General features: G+C 39.7%; 1 protein-coding gene across 9 annotated transcripts in view; it reads right to left on the minus strand.

Annotated features, from left to right (window-relative positions):
* The window catches only part of wdfy3 (WD repeat and FYVE domain containing 3), a 406,146-nt gene that overhangs the window by 305,953 nt on the left and 76,141 nt on the right, over positions 1 to 24,052 (minus strand). For 8 of the 9 annotated variants that reach the window (XM_072594809.1, XM_072594597.1, XM_072594579.1 and 5 more), the window contains exon 2: positions 21,180 to 21,390. In XM_072594809.1, the coding sequence (XP_072450910.1) occupies positions 21,180 to 21,359 (180 nt within the window). In that variant the 5' untranslated portion in view covers positions 21,360 to 21,390. The remainder of the gene's footprint in view (positions 1 to 21,179; positions 21,391 to 24,052) is intronic. The other variant, XM_072594588.1, reaches the window with a different exon arrangement.

Below are 24,052 nucleotides of genomic sequence, written 5' to 3' on the forward strand. Positions count from 1 at the left end.
ATTAATTTTTCTATTATTAGTCTCCATCCTTCGTTACATACAACGTTTGTTACTATATTTGTCCAGATACCAATCAAGAGACTGACAATTTACTTATACTGTGACTTACATACTTGCAAACTAGAATACTTTTATAACTTAACAAGACAATCACCACCTTAATTTTTGAAATGTCCTTTTCAAATTATTCTGTAGCAGTTTCTGTTTAAATTTCATCTTTTGCCAAAGGCATTTAATGGCTTTACTTCCGAGCATTTCAATAGTGTAGTTCATCATTTCCTCACATTGCTTACGTGTACTATTTCAATTAAACAGTAAAAACAAATATAAATAAATACTTACTACTACTTTTTGTACTGAATGTATTTCTAAGGAAATGCAATGAGACATTGTTTACCCTTTGAATTCCAGCTGAGCAGTCTTTTAAATGACTTTTAAAAGTCATACTGAATCATCAGTTCCTTTTCTCCCCATAGTTGAGTGATCTACTAAATATTTCCAGCAGTTTTTGTTTGAATTTCTTTTAGTAGTCCAAGTAACTTTTTATAGCCAAATTATTGAAAAAGTGACATCATTTGACATTATATTTAACCTTACATTTAGCTCAACTTGACTTTCCCATACCTACTTCTGCAATTTTCTGCCCTCTTCAAAAGGCTATTTACTCCCATTTCCACAATCAACAGCCCTCAATCATCCTGCAGTGACTTCTGACAATAAATGGTGAACAGATTAAATAGGGCCAAAATAATAAATCCAGAGGATAGATGTTAATACAGAGATCTACAGGAAGACTAAAGAGATTGGTAAACCATTGACAATAATTATTAGGGAGTCACAGAACTGCAGGAAGCTCAACAGGCCAATACCAACCCATTAGTCTTAGTTTCACGTAAAATAATAGAACTAATCATCACAAGAGAAGTTGTGGATTATCTTTACTGCTAGTAACCTGGAAAATCTCTATAACAATAATCTAGTAATGGTTGTTGATATAAATTCCTAAAGGTAGATCCTAGGTGACCAAATTTCTCACCTTCTTCATAAAGGTGGAAATCAATGTAAATTATAGGCAAGTCTGCAACATGTGACAGCTTGACTTCAAAAACATCTCACAAATGTCGGTTAGATAAGTTCTGATTTGTTAAGAGTCAAGGTAATCTTTTATGGGAATGGACAAGAAATTGGCTGAAGAGTGAAAAACTTTTAATTGTTAAAAAAGTTACATCAGGGTGGGAGTCAAGTACACACCTGATGACTTAGATTCAAAAATGTGATGGAAATGCAGTCAGTATGCAGATAACAAATTGAGTGCAAGATTATAGTAAGAAACTCAAATTGCAGAATAAGTTAGCCAAACTATAGCTGTATGTACATTTCCAATATATCAAATTTATTACAGACGTAAAAAGAAAACCGTACACTGTATTCAGAAATGGCCGAAACAATTATTTGGAATAGGGCTAATGAAACAAGTAAACTGAAGAGTCCTCAAAAATTTCAGTGCACACAATATTCAGTATTCTGCCCAAAACTATCCACAAAGTCAAAAGAATGCTGAACTGCAATAAAACAAAAGTTCTAGTCAGAAGAAGTTATGATCACTGGACAGCACTCTAGTCAGCCAAAATCACAAATCATTTTTGAAGATGGTCATCTAACTGAAACAATAACTCACCTTCTCTCTGATACTTCCTGATTCAAGTAGCTCATCATTTTCTCTTTCAGATTTTCAGCATCTGCAGTACTTACTTTTGCAAGATAAGTGACGTGTTGGTTTTTGGCTCCCAAAAGATAAAAAGCACTGAACAGTGTAGAAAAGTGTCTCCGATTCAGAATGTTAAAAAGGGAGTTAGAACAAAGGATGAAGGAAACTTAGAACTTTTAAAAACGACAAATAAATTAACATGGGATGTATAAAGTAATTTGACAGTAATTATATTGGAGATCATACTCTAGGATTGGTCACAACATATAAGCTAGTTAAGCACCAGCCAGTTATTTCATCAAGGTATCAAACTTCTGCCTACACATATGACCTTTCTAGGAGAGATTATGGGTCATTGATATCAGAATGTTACAGTGCGGAAACATGAGGCTGTATTTTGTATTTCTGAAGGCAAGGGGCCTCATGTTGCACGCTTACCTACAATCATTCTGACTGCCCCTACATTCCTTTTTATTACATTAAGAGGAAGTTCCATATATCTGACACTAGATTCTCATCACTGCAGCTGCAAAATTGCAGAATGTGCTTCAAATCAGGCAGGTAATTAGGAGCGCAGGATTGTTTGCGGGTTAGGAGGAGTGTTTGCAATGCAGAAAGAGTTTTCACAGAAGTCAGCTGTTGTATTTCACTATTTAAACCTTCAGTAACACAAACAGCCACTTTGACAGCTTATATAAAAGGGTACAATATGGCAGGTATTCAGATAGGGTGCCAGAACTCAAGACTGGTAGGAGAGGAAGAATAGTTCTGGTCATTCCCCAGGCTGGAATCTGGGAGTGAGAGTTCTTGATTGAAAGAGAAGGTATGGGAAGAGAGGTGGGGATAGTAGTCAGGTCCCATGGCTAGAAAGTGCCTGCTCATTTGGGCTTGGGGACATTGGTTTGGGTTAGGAATGCCTGGTCACAGTTTTGGGGGGAGTTTGGGGTGAGGGAGGTATTGGGTGAGGGGGTCAGGGAGATGTAGTTGGGGTTTCAAATGTTACTAAACCTCCAATCAAATTACCAATGGGTGTGGAAATAATACACAAAACAAACTGAAAACTGCTGAACAAATGTCATGCTTAATGCAAGACTAAAAACACATGCGAACCTTGCAGGGTGCAGATGATACTTCAGTGTGTTTATCAGAAACAAGAGTCAGGTCATTGTTGGTTCCTTCACTGAAGCATACAAGAAACAACCTGGAAAATTAAGGTTCTCTACCAACCAGCTCCTTCAATGCAACACCTCCCTCCACTGGCAAGACATGAAAAGCATGGACCATTTTCTACAGAGAGGCTTGGGTCACAAAGACATACAGCATGGAAACAGACCCTTCAGTCCAACTCATCCATGCCAACCAGATATCCTAAATAAATCTAGTCCCATTTGCCAGCACTTGACTTATATCCCTCTAAACCCTTCCTATTCATATACCCATCCAGATACTTTTAAATGTTGTAATTGTACCAGCCTCAACCACTTCATCTGGCAGCTCATTCCATATACATACCACCTTCTGCGTGAAAAAATTGCCCCTTAGGTCTCTTTTATATATTTCCCCTCTCACCCTAAACCTATGCCTTCTAGTTCTGGACTCCCCCACCCCAGGGAAAAGACCTTGTTTATTTATCCTATCCATGCCCCTCACGATTTTATAGAGATGTACAGCACGGTAACAGACCCTTCGGTCCAACCCGTCTAAGCAGACCAGATATCTGAAATTAATCAGTCCCACTTGCCAGCACCCGGCCCATATCCCTCCAAACTCTTCCCATTCATATACACATCCAGATGCATATTTTTAATTTGTTGCAATTGTACCAGCCTCCACCACTTCCACTGGCAGCTCATCCTACACACTCACCACCCTTTGCGTGGAAAAGTTGTCCCTTGGGTCTCATATCTTTTCCCTCTAGTTCTGGACTCCCCCACCCCAGGGAAAAGACCTGTCTATTTATCCTATCCATGCTCCTCATGATTTTATAAACCTCTAATAAGGTCACCTTCAGCCCCAACCTATTCAGCCTCTGCCTACAGCTCAAATCCTCCAACCCTGGCAATATCCTTGTAAATCTTTCTGAACCCTTTCATGTTTCACAACATGAGGAAAAAGGCGGTTTATTGTTAGGATGAGAAGTGAAAGGTCAGTTAGGGTACTTGAGAGTTACAAGGTAGCCAGGAAAGACCTAAAAAGAGAGCTAAGATGATCGAGGAGGGGCCATGAGAAGTTGTTGAATAGGATCAGGGAAAACCCTAAAGCTTTCTATCAGTATGTATGTTAGGGATTAAAAAATGACTAGAGTAAGGATTAGGACCAATCAAGGATTGTAGTTTGAAGTTGTGCGTGGAGTCGGAGGCGATAGGGAATGCGCTAAATGAATTTTTTTTTGTCAGTTTTCATACTGGAAAAAGACAATGTTGTCAAGGAGAATATTAAGAAACCGGCTACTAGACTAGATGGGATTGAGGTTCACAAGGAGGTAGTGTTAGAAATTCTGGAAAGTGTGAAAATAGATAAATCCACTGGGCCGGATGGGATTTATCCTAGGATTCTCTAGGAAGCCAGGGAGGAGACTGCCGAGCCTTTGGCTTTGATCTTTATGTCATGATTGTCTACAGGAGTAGTGCCAGAAGACTGGAGGATAACAAATGCTGTTCCCTTGTTCAAGAAGGGGAGTAGAGACAACCCTAGTAATTGTAGATCAATGAGCCTTACTTCGGTTGTGGGTAGAGTGTTGAAAAAGGTTATAACAGATAGGATTAATAATCATCTCGACTTATTCCTGTCGAGATGATTATTAATCCTATCTGTTATAACCTTTTTCAACACTCTACCCACAACCGAAGTAAAGCTCACTGGTCTACAATTACTAGGGTTGTCTCTACTCCCCTTCTTGAACAAGGGAACAGCATTTGTTATCCTCCAGTCTTCTGGCACTACTCCTGTAGACAGTTTTGTGAAAGATAGGTCATGCCTCACAAACCTTATTGGGTTCTTTGAGATGGTGTCCAAACAGGCGGATTAAGGTAAAGTGGTTGATGTGGTGCATATGGATTTCAGTAAGGCATTTGATAAGTTTCTCCACGGTAGGCTCCTGCACAAATTTCCTGAGGCATGGGATTGAAGGCAATTTAGCCTTTGGATCAGAAATTGGCTAGCTGAAAGACAGAGTGGTGGTTGATGGGAAATATTCATGTTGGAGTTCAGTTACTAGTGTGTACTGCATGGATCTTTTTTGGACCCACTGCTGTTTGTCATTTTTATAAATGACCTGGATGAGGGTGTAGAAGGATGAGTTAGTAAATTTGCAGATGAGACAAAGGTCAGTACATTAGATTAGATTAGATTCCCTACAGTGTGGATACAGGCCCTTTGGCCCAGCTAGTCCACACCTACCCTCCGAAGAGTAACCCACCCAGATCCATTTCCCTCTGACTAATGCACCTAACACTATGGGCATTTTAGAATGACCAATTAACCTGACCTGCACAACTTTGGTGTGTGGGAGGAAACCAGAGTGCCCGGAGGCAACCCACGCAGACATAGGGAGAATGTGCAAACTCCACACAGTCACCCAAGGTGGGAATTGAACCTGGGTCCCTGGCGCTATAAGGCAGCAGTGCCACCTATGCAGTTGTGGATCAGGCTGAAGAATGTTGTAGGTTACAAAGAGACATAGATAAGTTGCAGAGCTGGGCTGAGAGTTCACAAATGGAGTTTAATGGAAAAAAGTGGGAGGTGATTCACTTTGGAAGGAGTAACAGGATTGCAGAGTACTGGGCAAATGGTAAGATTCTTGGTAGTGTAGATGAGCAGAGACATCTCAGTTCCATATACAGGGATCCTTAGAAGTTGCCACCCAGGTTGATAGGGCTGTCAAGAAGGCAAATGGCGTGTTAGGTTTTATTAGTAGAGGGACTGAGTTTCGGAAACATGAGGTCATGCAGCAGCTGTACAAAACTCTAGTGCAGCTGCATGTGGAGTATTGCATGCAATTCTGGTCACCAGATTATAGAAAGGATGTGGAAGCCTTGGAAAGGGTTCAGAGGAGATTTACTTGGATGTTGCCTGGTATGGAGGGAAGGTCTTACGAGGAAAGGTTGAGGGACAAGGCTGTTTTCATTAGAGAGAAGGAAGTTGAGAGATGATTTAATAGAGACATGAGATTAGATTAGATTCCCTACAATGTGGAAACAGGCCCTTTGGCCCAACAAACCCACACCAACCCAGACCCATTTCCCTCTCACTAATGCACTTAACACTATGGGCAATTTTAGCATGGCCAATTCACCTGACCTGCACATCTTTAGACTGTGGGAGAAAACTGGAGCAACCAGAGGAAACCCACACAGACATGGGGAGAATGTGCAAACTGCACACAGACAGTCGCCCAAGGTTGGAATCGAACCTGTGTCCCTGGTGTGGTGAGGCAGCAGTGCTAACCACTGAACCACCATGCCGCCCTATACAAGATAATCAGAGGGTTAGATTGCAATGACAGCGACAGCCTTTTTCCTAGGGTGGCGATGACTAGCATGAGGGGCATAGCTTCAGGACAGATGTCAGAGGTGGTTTCTTTACTCAAAGAGTAGTAGGGACCTGAAACGCACTGCTGCAACAATTGGAGACTTGCCAACTTTAAGGTCATTTAAATGGGCATTGGATAGCAATATGGACGATAATGAAATAGTGTAGGTTAGATTGGCTTCAGATTAGTTTCACAGGGTGGCACAACATTGAGGGCCGACGGGCCTGTACTATGCTGTGATGTTCGATGTAATATCCTTCTGACAGGAAGGAGACCAGAATTGCACGCAATATTCCAAAAGTGGCCTAACCAAAGTCTTGTACAACTGCAACATGACCTCCCAACTCCTTTACTCAATATTTTAACAGTCTTGACAAAGACTGATGCAGACGATAAAATTCATCACTTTCCCCTCAGTCACCTAAGGCTGAGTTGGCAAATTTCAGGAGCAGTGTATTTGAGGACCAAAATCTCAAACTTAAGACTAAGAACTTAGTTCAGTGGGGTAGTGGTGTTCTGTGCTCAAAAGTGCTTCAGAGACTTGGACAAATAAGAGCACATGCTTCAAAGCACTGGATAAGTTCCACATCTTTTCAGTCAGTGCAGTTCAGATCATATCAGCTGCATATAAAAAAAGTCACTGCCCCCTGCTCCCTCCACTAAAGGAAAAGATAAAATACTATTTTCACTTTCCAAAATAAATTCACTCAATAATAATCTAATCTAATTACAATCTGAATGAACCTCCCCATTGATTGTCAGTGTCTCAGGCTGTTTGACAGCAATTAAGAATCATCTCATTATGCTAGTGTAAACTTCAGAAGTTTAACTGTTCACACATTGAAAGAAGCAGCAATAACTTTGACTGGAATAAACTGTAAGGGACAAGGACAAACTTAGACTGGAATTGAAAGCTATAAACCCTGTATGGTAGAAGGAGGAGTCAAAGCTATATAAACAAAACTGTTTTAACAATCCCTTGATAAATCGCTGCCTTCTGCCACAAGGACAAATGACTGCAGTGAAGAATTTAAGGAGTTAATCATAGGAAAGTTGCACCTTCAAACAGACAAGCCAATACTAAATGTAATAAGAAATAAACAAGCTACTTCTGATAAAAAGGCAAGACACAGATGTAATGTTTCCAGAAGATGAGCCAATATTGTGAATGAAAAAATCTCAAAGGATCGTCAGTTTATGTCACATCTCAGACTTGAAAGTGAGCAAATTATAAGAATAATTCAAGTCCAGGATTCCTCAGAGCAGAACAACACTGCACAATGATTAAAGCCTGAACAAACAGAAACAGAGTGTTAACTTGCAGCACTAATCAGGTCACAGCCAAGCTGGGTTGTGAGACTTGTTGACTTAAGGGGTCTTATTTTGGTTGTTACAAGCAATAAAGTTTAAATAATAGTTTCAATATTCAATTGAGAGATTTCTTAATAAGTAGCCAAATTACAGGTAGCTTGTGGTAATTTACCCACAACAACACTCTCAAAAAGGTACTTACACTGGAATCATTACTAAGGCATTACAAAGGCCAGAAATTATTGCCCATTCGTAATTGACTTCAAGTAGTTGGGGGTAAACTTTCTCCTTGAATTGCTGTTCTCCCTGTTATAAAGATATTCCATCAATGCTGTTAAGTTTGGGCATTCTAGAATTTTGATTCACGTTCACGTTATTTCTTTAATCATTGAAATTTGGAAACTTGCAAGTGATGATCTTCCCACTGCATGCTGCCACAGTTCAGCTAAGTTGCATGGGTCATGTGTTTGAAAGAAGGTGTTGAAGCCTCAGGAAGCTGGGCAGTGAATTTTGCAGTTGCTGCCGCAGTGTGCCTGTGGTGGATAGAATGCTCTGGATCAAGTTTCTAGTGTGTTTATTGGAAAGCCATCACATACAGAAACTTCTGGTTTTTGTGATTGGTTTCAAAATCAAGTTTCTCAGTGAGATATCGTATAGCTTCTGAAAGAGTAGGACAACTCAGGAAACAACTTTCTGAATTCCACCCTTAACCAGGCGTGTGTAGTCATTGAAGGTGATTGTCCATCTTAGTCCAAATACACACATCAACGTCTGTTAGTTGTACAATAAAATCTAAGCCAATATACCAGCTGAGGCCTAGTCAGTAATTAATCAGGTTCAGCAGAGCTGCTTTTGTGGCTTATGCCTCAAATTAGAAGTTCAAGATTTAATTTGCTAGTTTAAGAATTTTATTATTTTCATAAATGTGTGCAAATGAACATAAGTTTTGATGTTTCTGTATCTCATTTGTCCCTATATTGCTTCTCCTCATTAGTCCTTTCAAAATTAATGACTTCAAACCTTTCTTTGCATGAAACATTTATTTATTTATTTATTTATTTATTTATTTATTTATTTATTATGTGGCTATTTCAGAAGTCAATATCCTCCTGAAGTTTTCTATTTTCATTGCGACTCACTACATTTTCAAGCTTTGCACCACAAAACTGAAATGTTGTCTTCTACAGCAACCAAAAATATTAGGCTATTCTTTAGGGGAAATCATTGTGTATGCTCCTCCAGCCTGATATAGTTTTACCACAACTGGCCATGCTAACTTGCCCATAGTGTTCAGGGATGCGTAGGTTAGGCACATTTGTCAGGGGTATATGTAGAATAATGGGGAATGGGTTTGGGTGGGTCACTCTTCGAAGGGTTGGTGCAGACTTGTTGGGCTGAAGGGCCTGTTTCCACACTATAGGGATTCTTCTATCATCTTCTTCCTATCTCTTAGCCAAATTCGTAATCACATTACCACTGGTCCTTAAATTTCATAGGCTATCATTTTCCTAATGCCCATTATGTGCAAATTTAAGAAAATATGTTTAGGATGTGTAGAAGCCAACATTAATTACAATACATTCAGCAACGTTTTATATTTATTAAATCTAAGAAACCTTGTACAATTACTTTTTAATTATTCACTTGTGGAATCGGAGCATCACTAGCTGGGCCAGCCTTTGTTGCTCATCCCTATTTGCCCTTGAGAAGGTGGCAGTGAGTTACCTTCTTGGAACTGCTACAGTGCGTGTACTGTAGGTTGATCCACAATGCTCTTAGGGGGGTAATTCAAGAATGTTAACCTAGATACAGTGAAGGAATGGCAATATATTTTCAAGTCAGGATGCTGAGTGGCTTGGGAGAAGAACTTGCAAGGAGTGGTATTCCCATGTATCTGCTACCTTTGTCCTAGATGGAAGTGGGCATGGGTTTGGAAGATGCTAAGGATCTTCGGTGAACATCTGCAGTGCATCTTGTGACAGTATACACTGTTGAGTGTTAGGGATGGAGGGAATGGATGTTTATGAATATGGTGCCAATCAAGCGAGCTGCTCTTTGTCCTGGGCGGTGTCAAGCTTCTTGAGTGTTGTTGGAGCTGCACCCATCCAGGCAAGTGGGCAGCATTCCATCATGCTCCTGACATGTGCCTTGTAGATGATGGATAGAGTTTGGGGAGTCAAGTGGTGAGTTACTCACCACAGTATTCCTAGCTACTGTTAGGCTCTTGTATCCACTGTTTTTGTGATAAGTTCAGTTGATTTTCCAGTCAATGGCAACCCCAAGGATGTTGATTGTGGGGGAATTCAGTGATGGTAACTTAATGTCAAGAGGTGGTGGTTATATTGTCTCTTATTGGTGATGGTCATAGCCACATGTTTGTGTAGTGCATGTATTATTTGTCACTTGCTAGTCCAAGCCTGGATACTGTCCAGATCTTGCTACATTTGAAAATAGGCTGCTTCAGTATCTGAGGAGTCACGAGTGGTGCTGAACAGTGCGCAATCATTGGCGAACAGGTCATGATGAAGCAGCTGAAGATGCTTAAGCCCAGGTCACTACCAAAAGAACTCCTGCAGAGGGGCCCAGGAGCTGAAATGGCCGACTTCCAACAACCACAATCATCTTCATAACTGCCAGATTTTCCTGTTCTACTAAATTCATTCATGGGATGTAGATGTCACTGACTAGTTTCTTCTTCACTTCCCTAATTGCTCAGAAGACAGTTAAGAATAAACCACATTGTGCACCTAGGCAAGACAAGGTAAGGATGGCAGATTTCCTTCCCTAAAAAGGTATTTGCGAATAAGATGAGTTTTTCCAACAATCGTTTCCCCGTCATCATTAGACTCTAAATCTCAGATTTTCTTTTATTGAATTCAAATTTCACCATCTGCCACAGCAGGATTTCAATCTGGGTTCCCAGAATTATTCCAATCAGCAGAGAGTTTGCCCCCAATACCTACGGATTCCAGTTTTATTAAGGTTCCTTGATGTGCAGGGATGTCACTCTCACCTCTGGAATTCAGGTCTCTTGTCCATGTTTGAATCCCAGCTGTAACGAGGTCAGCAGCTAAGTGGCCCTGGCAGAACCCAAATTGGGCATTATTGAGAAGGTTAATGATCAGCACTGTTGATGACACCTTCCATCACTTAATTGATGAGCGAGGATAGACCGAGGGGATAGTAATTGTGTGGATTTGGTTTGTTCTGCTTTCTCTGTAGAGGACATACCTGGGCAATTTCCACATTGTCAGGTAGATGCTAGTGCTGTAACCGCACTAGAAGAGCTTGATGTGAACGTGCTAGTGTTGGACTGGGGTGGACAAGGTCAGAAGTCACATGACACCAAGTTATAGCCCAACAGGGTTATTTGAAATCACAGGTTTTTGGTGCACTGCTCCTTCATCAGGTGAAGTGAAGAGAAGCACACAGGCACAAAATTTATATGCAGAGAGATCAAAATATCATACAAATGGAGTGAATGGAGTGACCCCAGGCTGAAGAAGTGAATAGCAAATGAAGGGATGACTCAAGATCCAATTAATTGAGGCAGAGATAACTACAAAAAAATTAAAAATAAGATGGTGTTGGAGCCAAACCAAATGGCTGCAATAACGCTTAACCCATTGTACAAGGAATGCCCAGCTTCTGTCATGACACTACAAACTTCTTACAGAAACTTGGCACCGACAGACCAGTGAAACCAGGAGCATCCCGCATCACAATGGACATTTCAGCCCTCTACACCAACATCCCCCACAAAGACAGCATTGCTGCAATGGCCTCTGTACTCAACACCAATAATTGTCAACTTCCCGGCACCATCCTACAATTCATCCACTTCATCCTCGACCACATCTTCACCTTCAACAACCAGCTCTTCATCAAGACACACAACAGCCATTGGGGTGCATATTTGGCCCCCATATACCAACATTTTCATGTACAGGTTTCAACAAGACTTGTTAGCTGCATAGAACTTCCAAACAACACTATACACCCGACACAGACAACATTTTCTTCCTTTGAATTCATGGTAAAGAATGCTGAAACAACTACACACTGATATTAACAAGTTTTGTCCCACCAGACTTACCATGGACTACTCTTCAGAATCAGTATCATTCTTGGACACTGAAGGACTGACACCTCAATACCTCAGTCTCCCGCAAGCTCACAGATAACCTCCTGATGCTAAACTTCTCTAGCGTTATGGCACTGGGTAAAGCCTCCTGCTTAATTTAAACCAGCAACACCGAAAAGATTTATCCCGTGCAGTAATCTGTGAAAATTTGAGAAGTGAAGAACTATTTAAAGTAAAAATTAAATTTCTTAAGGTATAACAGAAAATAATTAACTGACAACTATTTACAACTCCTTCCTCTACCCTATCTACTACCTTCTCCTTCTACAATACTAGTCGGATAAAATCCCAAACCAACACCCTCCCCAACTCCCGAATTAAGATTTACCAAAAATTCAAGTTTTCAAAACCAGTCAGCTATCGATCCTTCTCTTCCTCGGTCATCTTTTCTTCTTAGGGATTTCTGTCACTGATCAATAAAATACCTTTAAGAGGGCTATTTTCTGGGCAGCCTGCAGATGCTTGTGGCTTGGCAGTGTTCCCCCCAACTGTTCAATTTTCCCCAGTCTTATACCTTCCAAAGCAACAGATTGTGTCATTGGCTTATTAAGATTGTTAATATATTAAATTCAAACCTGATTGGAGTTTGGTATTTTGAGGTATAATTTAAACTGATCGATCTAATTCGAATCTGTTTTGTTGCTTCCAGCAACCCAGCTTTCGACCAAGTGTTACATTGTTATCTTATTCAGAACACTTGGTGCTGTCAAGTAGTTCTGGCAGCTTTTAACTCTCGAAAGGTACAGTACATCCACATCTTCATAACTCTAGCTTCCACCCTGTTAAAGATAGAATAGGTTAAAGAAGCCATCCCCAGTGGACAAGCCCTGCGTATACACAGGATCTGCTCAGACGTGGAAGAACACAAAGGACACTAAAGGATGCCTTCATAAGAATGGGATACGGTGCTCAATTTATCAAGCGCCAGCTCTGACATACCACACAGTGAAAATCCGCAACAACCTCTTCAGAAGACAGACAGGATACAACCGATAGAGTACCCTTTGTCATCTAGTACTTCCCCGGAGCAGAGCAACTATGCCATCTTCTTCATAATCTTTAATATGTCATTGATGACAACTCACATCTCACCAAGATTATGCCTACGCCTCCACTTCTCGCCTTCAAACAACCGCCAAATCTTAAACAAACAATTGTTCACAACAAACCCCCAGCCTTCAGGACATCAACACAACACCACACAACCCTGCCACTGCAACCTCTGCAAGTCATGCCAGATCATCGACATGGATACTACCATCACACGTGGGAACATCACCTACCATGTATATAGCAGATACTCATGTGACTCGGCCAATGTTGTCTACCTCACGCTGTAGGCAAGAATGCCCCGAGGCATGGTATATCGGCAAGACCATGCAGATGCTATGACAACCGATGAATGGACAGTCTGCAACTTTTGCCAGACAGGAATGTTCCCTCCCAATTAGGGAGCACTTCAGAAATCAAGGAAATTCAGCCTCCGAACTTCAGGTAAGCGTCCTCCAAGGCTGCCTTTCAGATACACAACAATGCAAAATCACCGAGCAGCAACTAATAGCCAAGTTCAAGACGACAGCCTCAAACCTGACCTTAGGTTCATGCTGCGCAACATGTAACCCCACCACACTGTTCTGTATCTGTAAAATCTTCCTTACTATCCTGTTTTGATACCATCATTTCGATAACTTATGATCTCAAACTTAATTTGTACAGTTTTGGATTACTAGGTACTTTGGCTGGAAACTCAACATGCGACTCTTATATGTAACATGTTATTCCAACCAATTGGTTTGTCTCCAGCACTATCTTATTTTTAAATTTTTTCTAGTTATCTCACTGCTTCAATTAATCGAATCATATATCATCCCCTCACTTGCTATTCAGCTGTTGACACTTTACGCACACGATGTGACACTTGTGATCACCTGTAGAGACTATTTTGCCTTTGGACACTCCACTCACACCATTTGTACAATCTTCTGATCTCTCTGCATACACGGTCTGCACTATGTGTTTCTCTTCGCTTCACCTGAAGGTTCAGCATTCCAAAGGCTTATGATTTCAAATAAACCTGTTGGACGATAACCTGGTGTCATGTGACCACTGACCCAGAAGAGGTTTGGCTAGGGGAGCAGCAAATTCTAGAGCACAAGTCTTCAGTACTGTTGCCAAAATGTTGTCAAGGCCCATAGCCTTTGCAGTATCCAGTATCTCCAACCGTTTCTTGATATCACATGGAATGAATCAAATTGGCCAAAAATTAGAATCCCTGACACTGGAGACCACAGCAGGAGGCAGAGATGGATCATCTGAGATTGCCATGAATGTTTCATCCTTATCTTTTCCAGCACTGATCTATTGGTTTCTTCCAACAGTGGGAAGCAGATATTCGTGCAACATTCTCCTACACTAAGTTGTTTAATTATCCACCACCATTCACAATTGGATATAGCAGGATTGCAAAGCTTAGATCTGGTCTGACAGTTGGATAGTTTACCTCTAATCGCAGGAATAGTTTTATCCACAATAGGAAACTGAACGGCCTATCAGCCATATACCCCTGTTCATTTTCAGAACAGGAGTTTAACATTTGAAACTTCATAGCCCTCTGGCATTATTTCCATATCCAAACATACCACAACCTAGAATGCATCCTAACTGTGATGTGGAGGTACCGGTGTTGGACTGGGGCGGACAAGGTCAGAAGTCAGACAACACCAGGTTATAGTCCAACAGGTTTATTTGAAATTTGAAATCTTTCAGAGTGCTCCTCCTTTGTCAGGTTAAGTCAGCGCTCCGAAAGCTTGTGATTTCAAATAAAAAACCTGTTGGACTATAACTGAGTGTCGTGTGACTTCTGACCACATCTTAACTAGATTAGGTAGTTTTTCTACTTTATGCACTAACTACCTTTTAAGTTTAACCCTCTTTATCCCATAGTCCCTACATCATACTCCAGTATGTGGCAATGACAGAATTCATTATTTAAAAAAAAACCAAAAAAAAACACTAATTTAGTTTATCTGCTTTTGCAAGGGGATTTCATTTTTGGCTCTAAAAATACTATCCTTCCTGTGACTATGCTTTTAAACAAGCCTCTTTGGTTTTAGGCATGCTACTTTAAGGTTAATTTTTTTTGTAACATGGAATAGCTATGAATTGAATTTGCAACTTCTTAAACAAATTTCACTGACATACTTAACTGTTTATGATAACAATTCAGAGATTTTTACAGTAGAATGGGGAAAAATAAATCATCCTTCAAATCAATCAGCATAGGTTTAAAGCATTTTGCTTGAAATCGACAATCTCCTATTCAAGAAAGTAAGTTAGTGTTTCATCATGTTTAAACCTATAGTATAAATTCACCCTCCAAAAGTTCTGTTGCTTTTTTACAAATATCTCACAGCATGTTATTGTGTCAAATAGGCTACTGTACATGGTTTCTTCCCTCTGGATAAGCTGAACATTAAATCACATGATTTTCATTTTAAAAAGTTTAATAAGACCTCTTGCTGCTCAGAAGTGAAAGTGGTTACAGACAAGGGAGTCTCAAGTTTTTTCCGACAAAGGAATCAGGTATCCAGTCACTTTTTATGACATGTAATTAGATGTAAATGTTTCAGTGCCATTTCACATGGGGGGAGTTATTAGATATAGAGTGGTGGAAACATTTTTTCCTTTCTTCCTGCTTATCATTATGGCTGAGAACAACATATTCCTCTGAAATCACCAAAGGAACTCCAGCATTTAATTCAGCTTGGGAGCACAGGAGCAATGTGCATGGATTAGCAATGCAGAGGCCTAGACTATAGTTCTGGGGGGACATGGGTACAAATTCTTCTATAACACCAGACCGAATATAAATTCATTAAATTAAAAGCTGGTCATGGGCTCTTGTGGAGCCAGAAGGCCTAGGTTCAAGCCTCACTTGCTCTCTGAACAGGTTAACTAAAAATATCTAAAAGTTCATGTAATATTGATCATGAAATCAGTGGGTTTTTTTGTTGCAACCATCAACAATCTGGCTAAGGTCTTTTAAGGAAGGAAAATGCCTTTCTCATCTGGTCTAGCTTAAGATGATACCAGTCCGACAACACTGACACCTCTGAAATGGCTTAGCAAGGTACTCAGTGGTATCAACCCGGTATTATGTCTAAAGAAAGGAATGAAACCAGACGAACCACACGTCAGTCTCTGCACCAGAAACAACAGCAGCAAGCCAGCCAAGTCCACTTTTCAAAATTGTCCTTACTAATATCTGGGAGCTTGATCTAAAAACAGGAGAGCTGTCCCACAATAAAGCTACAGTCTGACAGTCCCTTCAGACAATGTCCCAGATGGCATCACCACTTTCCTGGGTATGTCCTATTCCATCTATCCTTCCAGGACAGACCCAGAGATGCCAACAAAATGGCATACAGTTGGAAGGAGTGGTCTTGGGACTCCTCAGAACGTAATACATACACCCATTAAGTCTCAAAATGGGAAGTAAAATACTACCAACAAAGCCCCTTGACAATTAAATCATCAACAACCACCCTCCCCTCAGCTAATGAACTAGTACTCCTCCACGTTCAATATTAACTGAGGGTGGAAAGGGCACAGAAGAGACCCATCACCAAGATTAACTCAGTCGCACCAAAACTGACGAAGCTGACTGAGTTCTAAACGTTGTAGCTGCTGGATTGAAGCTACAGCAGGTGGTTAAAAAAAACAATAAAGCAAAGCACTCTTGTCCTTGTCCAATCTTTATAATGCACTGAACCGTGATGGTGCTAGTTGGAGTGACTACTGCACAGTCCTTGTGGAGGCAAAGGCCCATCTCTACATTGAGGATATCCTCCAGATGTTATGTGACACAAACCCTGCTAAATGGGATTGGATTTCAAACAAATCCAAGTCAAAACTGGGCATCCTTGAGACGCTGTAGGGTATCAATAGCAGAGTTGCATGCAGCCATGATCTGTAACCTTACAGACCAACATTTCTGCCACTGTTCTATTACCACCATGCTGGAGGATCTAACTTTACTCCATGAAGAATGGAGGTGGTCATACTAGGAGCAACACCAGGCATACCTAACAATGAGATATTGACCTATTGAAATTACAACACACTTGTATGTGAAATAGCTGAAGTGACACGTGAGAGACAGAGCTAAGCGATTCCATAACCAATAGATCAAACCTAAGTCCTTTAGTCCCGTCAAACCCCATTGTGAATGGAGGTGGACAATTAATTGAATGACTGAGTGTCACAAATATCCCTTTCTACAACGGGTGGCAGTGGGGGAAGATCAACACATTAGCAATGAAGAAAGCTGAAGCATTTGCAATCATCTTGAACCAAAAGTGCTGATAGGATGATCCATTTCATCTTGCTCCCGAGGTATCAAAAATCTCAATTTCAGCCACTTCAGTTCACTCCATGTGATAACAAAGAATGGCTGAAGGTACTAGATACATCATCCATGGGGCCTTGTCAACATTCCAGTGAAAGTACTGAACACATGCTCTAGCGTTAGCTACATAACAATAAGGTTGATCTATCGTAGCTATAACGCTGCCTAACCATATTGAAAATTCCACAGACACGCCCTGTCTGCAAAAAGCACAATGTATCCAACCAGGAGAGGAGTTGCTTACCACAGAATTCCTTGCCTCAAGCCTTACCTTGCAGCCATAGTATTTAAACAGCAGGTTCAGTTTAGTTTCTGTTCACTTGTAGCTCCCAAGGAGTGGATAGTGGGGAATTCTATAATGGTAATTCCATTGAATATCAGGAGAGATAGTTAAACTCATTGCTGTTGGAGATGCTGACATTGCATGACACTTGTGTTGCTTGAATATACCTTGCTAGTTCTCAGCCCAAGCCTAGATTTTGTCTATACCTTTCTGCAAGTGGGCATGAACTGTCATTTCTGAGGGACTGACAATTGTGCAGTCAGCAGCTAGCATTCACATTTGTGACCATCTGATGGAGGGAACAGTATGTGAAGACAGAGAAAGCCAGTAACAACAGCCTATTAACATGGGGACCAGCAGGGAAAGTGGGGTGATCAGCAGTTTAGTGTGAATAGAGTTAAGCGTTCAGGAAGTGACTCTCAATTCAAAACACAGTCACACTAAAACCAGCTAGGCTTTCTTTTATCTGAAGGTTTCCAAATGTGCACATCTTGATAACATACACAAAAAAATAAACACACTCTGAAAAGCACTGCACCATGTAGCTAAATTTTTAAAACATAGTTCAATAAGGGCACATTTCCTCTATTTTGGGGAGAGCTAATTATTTACATAGTTAAGATTTAAAGGGCATATACAGTACTATTTTTGTGGTGCATAAATGCTACCTACCATGCCAGTACTGTAATTAAATATGCTAAAATACAGCAATTAAAAGAGGCTGTTATTTACAGCCAATTAAATATTTAAGTGTTTACCTAACCCTCACATTAAGACACAGGAATTGTGCTTCAAGCTTTGAACTACCCAGAAACTTCCCTTCAACTCTTTGCTGTTAAATTTCTAATCATTATTACAGAATTGACTGGAAAAACAAACTAGTTGATCATAGAAATGTCCTTCATCAATATTCTTTTTTAGTTCCAAGTAAGTCTTCTATCTCTGCTAACAGCAATGTTGCAATTGTAAACGGTTATTTTTCCAATTAAATCTTAGATGCTCAAGGGACAGAAGCATTATTTTTGATGGCTCTGGAACCTGGGTCTCAACTGAACTCTAAGACAGTGCATTCTACCTTGGTCACGGTTGGAAGGAAACTGACAATTAACTTAAGTAAGCTCAAGTGGTATGGATCAATCTAAAAATATCTAGAGAGAGGGTACGATTACAAACACAAACCATGAAGTATAGGACATGTACAGCATCCAATAATTGAGGAACTGATGTTTTGCACTGTGAACATTCCATGCAGGAAGAGGAGCTGAAGTATAATTGCAATGTGCAATGGGTATACTTCACCACTGAATCTCTGTGAACACTAGATACTAAAAGGTATTACATTGAGCCCTGCAGTATCTGTTCATTTCCATTCCTGAATAAACAATTTTATAATCTGAGCTGACAGCACAATGGGTCAGTGGTTGTCACTGCTATCTCAGCTCCAGGCACCCGGGTTCGATTCCAACCTTGGGCAACTGTCTGTGTGGAGTTTGCACATTCTCCCCGTGTCTGCGCAGGTTTCCTCCGGCTGCTCCGGTTTCCTCTCTCAATCCAAAGATGTGCAGGTTAGGCGAATTGGCCCACGCTGTCCAGGGATGCGTAGGTTAGGGGTATGAGTTAGGGGCAAATGTAAGGGAATGGGTGTGGACTTGTTGGGCCAAAAGGTCTGTTTCTACGCAGTAGGGGTTTAATTCTGGTGGTATTATTAGATAAGTCAGATCCCAAGCTGAAATCTGGTTTTGTAGATCATTTTGATTACTTGGTTTTAAACGAGGTAGTCTTTACTGACCCACAATCACAGAATGTTGGTGATTTGATTTCAATAATAAAACCAAAAAAAAATTAGAATAAACCTAACTATTTACATATAATACAAGTTTAAAGATTTCAAAACAATATTATTAATGCCACAGTATTTACAGAAAATTCCATCCTCTGTCACATTCACAAGGTTTGATTTAGCTGTGGATTAAATTTTCCAGTTTAAAAGAACCTGACCGCCTTTTCCTTAAACTTTCATGTAACTGAGCACAGACTTTCACAGCTAGAACTAATCCCTTCATTGTTTTTAACCAAATAGTCATAGAGTCAGGTGTACAGCACGGAAACAGACCCTTTGGTCCAACTCGTCCATATCTCAACCCAATCTAGTCCTGCCTGACAGCATCTAGCCCATATCCCTCCAAACCCATCCTATTCATATACCCATCTGGATGCCTTTTAGATGTGGCAATTATACGAGCCTCTACCACTTTCTCTGGCAGCTCATTCCATATATGCACCTCGCTCTGCGTGAAGAAGTTGCCTCTTAGGTCTCTTCTATATCTTTCCCCTCTCATCCTAAACCTAAATCTGGAACTTACAAACTAAACTCCTTACATTGAGCAAACCGGTTTTTAAATTATCACCCATCTGGAACAAATGTATCTCACATGCAGCTTCAGTCAAACAACCCAAAAAGGTTTTTTATAAGCTTTAGGTGTTTCCCAAGCTAAAAAACAAAATGGAATCTTGTAACCAGGGCCTAATGCCCAAGATTGGTTTATTTCGATTACTCAAAAACCTCTCTCAATGCAAATAAAACCCCATTACTCACCAGGAAGCTTCTCTCTTATACCATGTTTTAAAAGATATCACCATGGCTACAAAAATATTTACAACTTAATATTAAAACCCTTCAGAGACACAGAGCAAAGCCATATGCCGCTAGTTAAAAATCCAAACTCTATAATAAATAAGATATTAATACCACAAATCACATTACAACAGAGCAACTTTAAAAAATTCTAATTTCCCTATTTGTATCTGGAGGTCCAATTTTTAATCAAATCAATATCTCCAAGTTTTGGGTCATTTGCAAATTTTGAAGTCACACCTTGGCCATCCACATCAAGGCAACAGACCAGGGTGTTAGGACCTTAAGAAACTTCTTCCAGTCCAAAATACAATTATTCACAATTATTCTGTTTGTCACTCAGCCAACTTTGCATCCGTGCTATCATTTTCCTTTCAAATTATGGATCGTAACTTTGTTACGTCTTGTGTAGCCCTCTTTCATGCATCATATCAACTGCATTATCCTTATCAACCTTCTATTATTTCAAAGATCTCAATTAATTGGCAAATATGATTTGCTTTCAACAAATCTATGCAGTATTTTCCAAAAAATGTTACACTTGTCCATAGCTAATTTTGCTCTGGATTACGGTTTCCAAAGCTTTCCTTGTACCAAAGTTAAACTGCTTGGTATGAGCAGTATTTCAGAGTTAAGAGGAAATCTATGAAACCATGCAATATACGTAAAGGCTTTGAAAATTCAAAAACATTGTTGTAAGAAGTCTATTATTTTTTAACATTCAGAAGAAAGAAAAGTGAAAAAATATAAGAGAGCACTGACACACAACTCAAATTTACAATACAATCCATTTGTGAGGTTGTCCTGCCAACATTCAAAAAGTACTTTCAACAGCAATGTCAGCCAAACTAATCCTTTCTTGGAAAAGTAAATGACCCTAAAAGCAACGCAAACCTCAGCACACAGTGAACATTACTTAGAGACCACAAACTATATTAAATGGTACATAGGCATGCCTAAGAGAATCAAAAAGTTAAAGGAACTAATTACATTGATGAACAAACAAGCAACAATATAAAATTTCACTGTTATTCATCTTTATTTCATTTCTGTCTCAGTTTTAATTTTTGAAGACCAATTTTTTTCGTTATGTAAAGTTTAAGGTTTTCTTTTGTGACCAGCTTTCACAATCCCAGCGCTAGCTGAATGCCTGCACTCACCCGGTTGAAAACTGGCAGCATCATGTACAGCTTTTCCTCCTGTTCCTTCTGGGTCATGTGCCTTGGTGAATGACACAGTTCCATGAAGAGGCGGCGTAAGTGCATAAGGCCAAGTGCATTATCCTGAGGACTACATTCTTCCTGCCGTGGACGGCCCATGATCCTTTTCACCATGTTCATTTTTCCCAATTTCCTGAAAACACGATCAATCCTGTTAAATAACAGTTTTAGTGTTAATGCAGCTAACTGAGATCAGGTATTTTTACATCCAGCTCTAATTGCTTATTAATCTCTATATTCAACAGAATTATTAATAATTATTGATAAAAGAGTCACTAATAATTTTCAAAAAATTTCTGAAATAGATCTTTCTGTACAAGACTTAAGATGTTTCTGAACTTGCAACATTAATTAAATAGCAAAAGGCAGTTGATAACATTTGCCACTGATGTGCAAGAACATCTCAGCATTCTTGGGAGGATCAAAGTATTTACTACAGGATCAGTACATACCACAGACACAGACCATTCAAGCTTGAATACTGGATTTCAAATGGGGTAGGAGTAGTAGAATAGGTGTCTAGCAGCTGTTTTGTTCCAGGTTTATTGGACGTTTTAATAAGGTGCTTGTCACCAAATCACATCTCACCAAATAAATGACATATTGCAAAATATTAAACCCTCAAATTCCATTTGAAACAAATAAAAAGCTTATATCTCTCTGCCCCCTCTCTTTAGATCACCAACCAGAATAGCTGAACATTTATACCCAACAAGATTAAAAATACTTAAGATACAGGTTTCATTTATATCAGAAATAGCAAAAAAAAACTTAATAGTAAAGAAAATTTGAGAAAGCTTAGTTATGCTGTTTCAATTAAAAAACTACTTTGCAACACACTCATTAGACTGCTTCCTCCCAATGCAAAATTAACTCAATCATCAATTAAAACATGCTCTTGAACAGGATTACAAAAAACAACAACTTCATCATTCTGACCCTGCTCCCACCAAACAGCTGATCACAGAACTTCAATTCCTAGCTCTCAAGATAAATAATATTAACAATTTTATTTCAGGTGCTGTCACACCCTCCTTCAACCTGTCACCACACTCATTCCAATTTTTACAGTAAAGTTTTATCATTAAGTATTATTTATTCTCAGAATAACAAGTCATTTTCAGACTTACCGAATGGCAAGTTAGCAGCAACAAATTGACTGAAGTCATGGACATACTACATGTTCCAGACACAAGTGCAGGAAGTGTCACCAGCTACATATTCTTGAATTCCAGATTTCAGAAGTTAAGCAGGGGCTGGAATTACTGGTCTGCATCATGAGACAAAGAACTACGCAGACAGCATGTATTAGGAGATAGTCACATCACATATTAAAAGCATGCAGGCAGAGGGAGGAATGGGAGACTGTACAGTCTAAAAAAAGGACGGGTAGCACCTTCCAGTCCTCGAGTTCCATAGAAGGGTCACTAGACTCAAAAATCACCTTGTTTCTCTCTCCTCAGATGCCGCTGGACCAGCAACTTATGTTTTTGTTCCAAGTCTGTTCTGCTTTTCAACTGATATTCCTATTTGGAAACCAATACAGCCAGAACAAAGTCCATGCACAAAGGGTGTATCAGCTGTCACAGGAGAGGGGGGAATGGAAAGGCAATAATGCCAATGGGCAGCAGTCATTGGTTGGATTCTTTGTAGGCCACCAATTAGCAATGGTAGGGTCAGGCATTGTACAAGTCAGGAGATGAAACATACTCATAGCTTGTGCAATGGAGTAATCATGGATGACTTCAATCTACACACATACGAGGTAAACCAACTGACAACAACACTGAGGACGACAAATTCCTGGAAGGTCATAGGGATTGAAACAGTCTTATATAATGAGAAAGGGCAAATTAATAACCATTTTGTAATTTTACATCACGTTTGAATGTGACCTGGTTCAATCTGAAGCAATATTTGAAAAAAGGGAAACTGTGAAAGTATGAGGCTCAAAAAGGCTGGGCTGGATTGGGAAAATACATTCAAAGACATGCCTCTACATGGACGATGGATAGTCTTGAAAGAACTTTTACATGGCTCATAGCAACACTATATTGCTACGCAAGAACTCAAAAAGGTTAGCCAACTGTGGCTGACAAAGAAAGGAAAGGTTTATAAGGTGACCTGAAATAACAATCAATGTACTATAATTAAGGAGCAAGAAACTGATAAGGAAAGGAGTTGAATAAAAATGCAGTTTGCAAAAAAAAAAACACAAACTGACTATTACAGCTTCTATACAAAAAGGAAATATTTGACTAAGAAGCAATTCCATTAAAAGTAGTGTCAGGAGAATTTATAACAAGGAATAGAGAAATGGCAGAGAAGCTGAATGATTGCTTTATGTCTGTTTCTATCAAGGAAGATGCAAGAAATCTCTCAGAATAAGAGATTCAAATGACTTGGGAGAATAAGGACTTCAAGGAAAGTATTAGTAAGGAAATGATGCTAGAGAAATTAATAGGACTTTGAAAATTGATAAGTCACCAGAACCTGATGGTCCACATCCAGAGTACTGAACAAGGTAACTACAGAAATAGTCAATGCATGGCTATTCAATTTCTAAAATTCCATAGATTTGGGAACTATAAAGAGGAGAACTACACACCTATATCAGCCTTACATTAATAGCAGGAAAAACATAAAAAGCTATCATAAAGAACATGATAAATGGTCACTTGGATTAAAAGAAAATTGATCTGATTGGGCCTTAGTATGCATGGATTTGCAAATGTGAATAAATGTGAATGGCAGATGATAGCCATTTGAAACAAACAAAAACAGAAATTGCTGCAGAAACTCAGCAGATCTGG

Source organism: Chiloscyllium punctatum, chromosome 1, assembly GCF_047496795.1.
Source record: "Chiloscyllium punctatum isolate Juve2018m chromosome 1, sChiPun1.3, whole genome shotgun sequence".
NCBI lineage: Eukaryota > Metazoa > Chordata > Chondrichthyes > Orectolobiformes > Hemiscylliidae > Chiloscyllium > Chiloscyllium punctatum.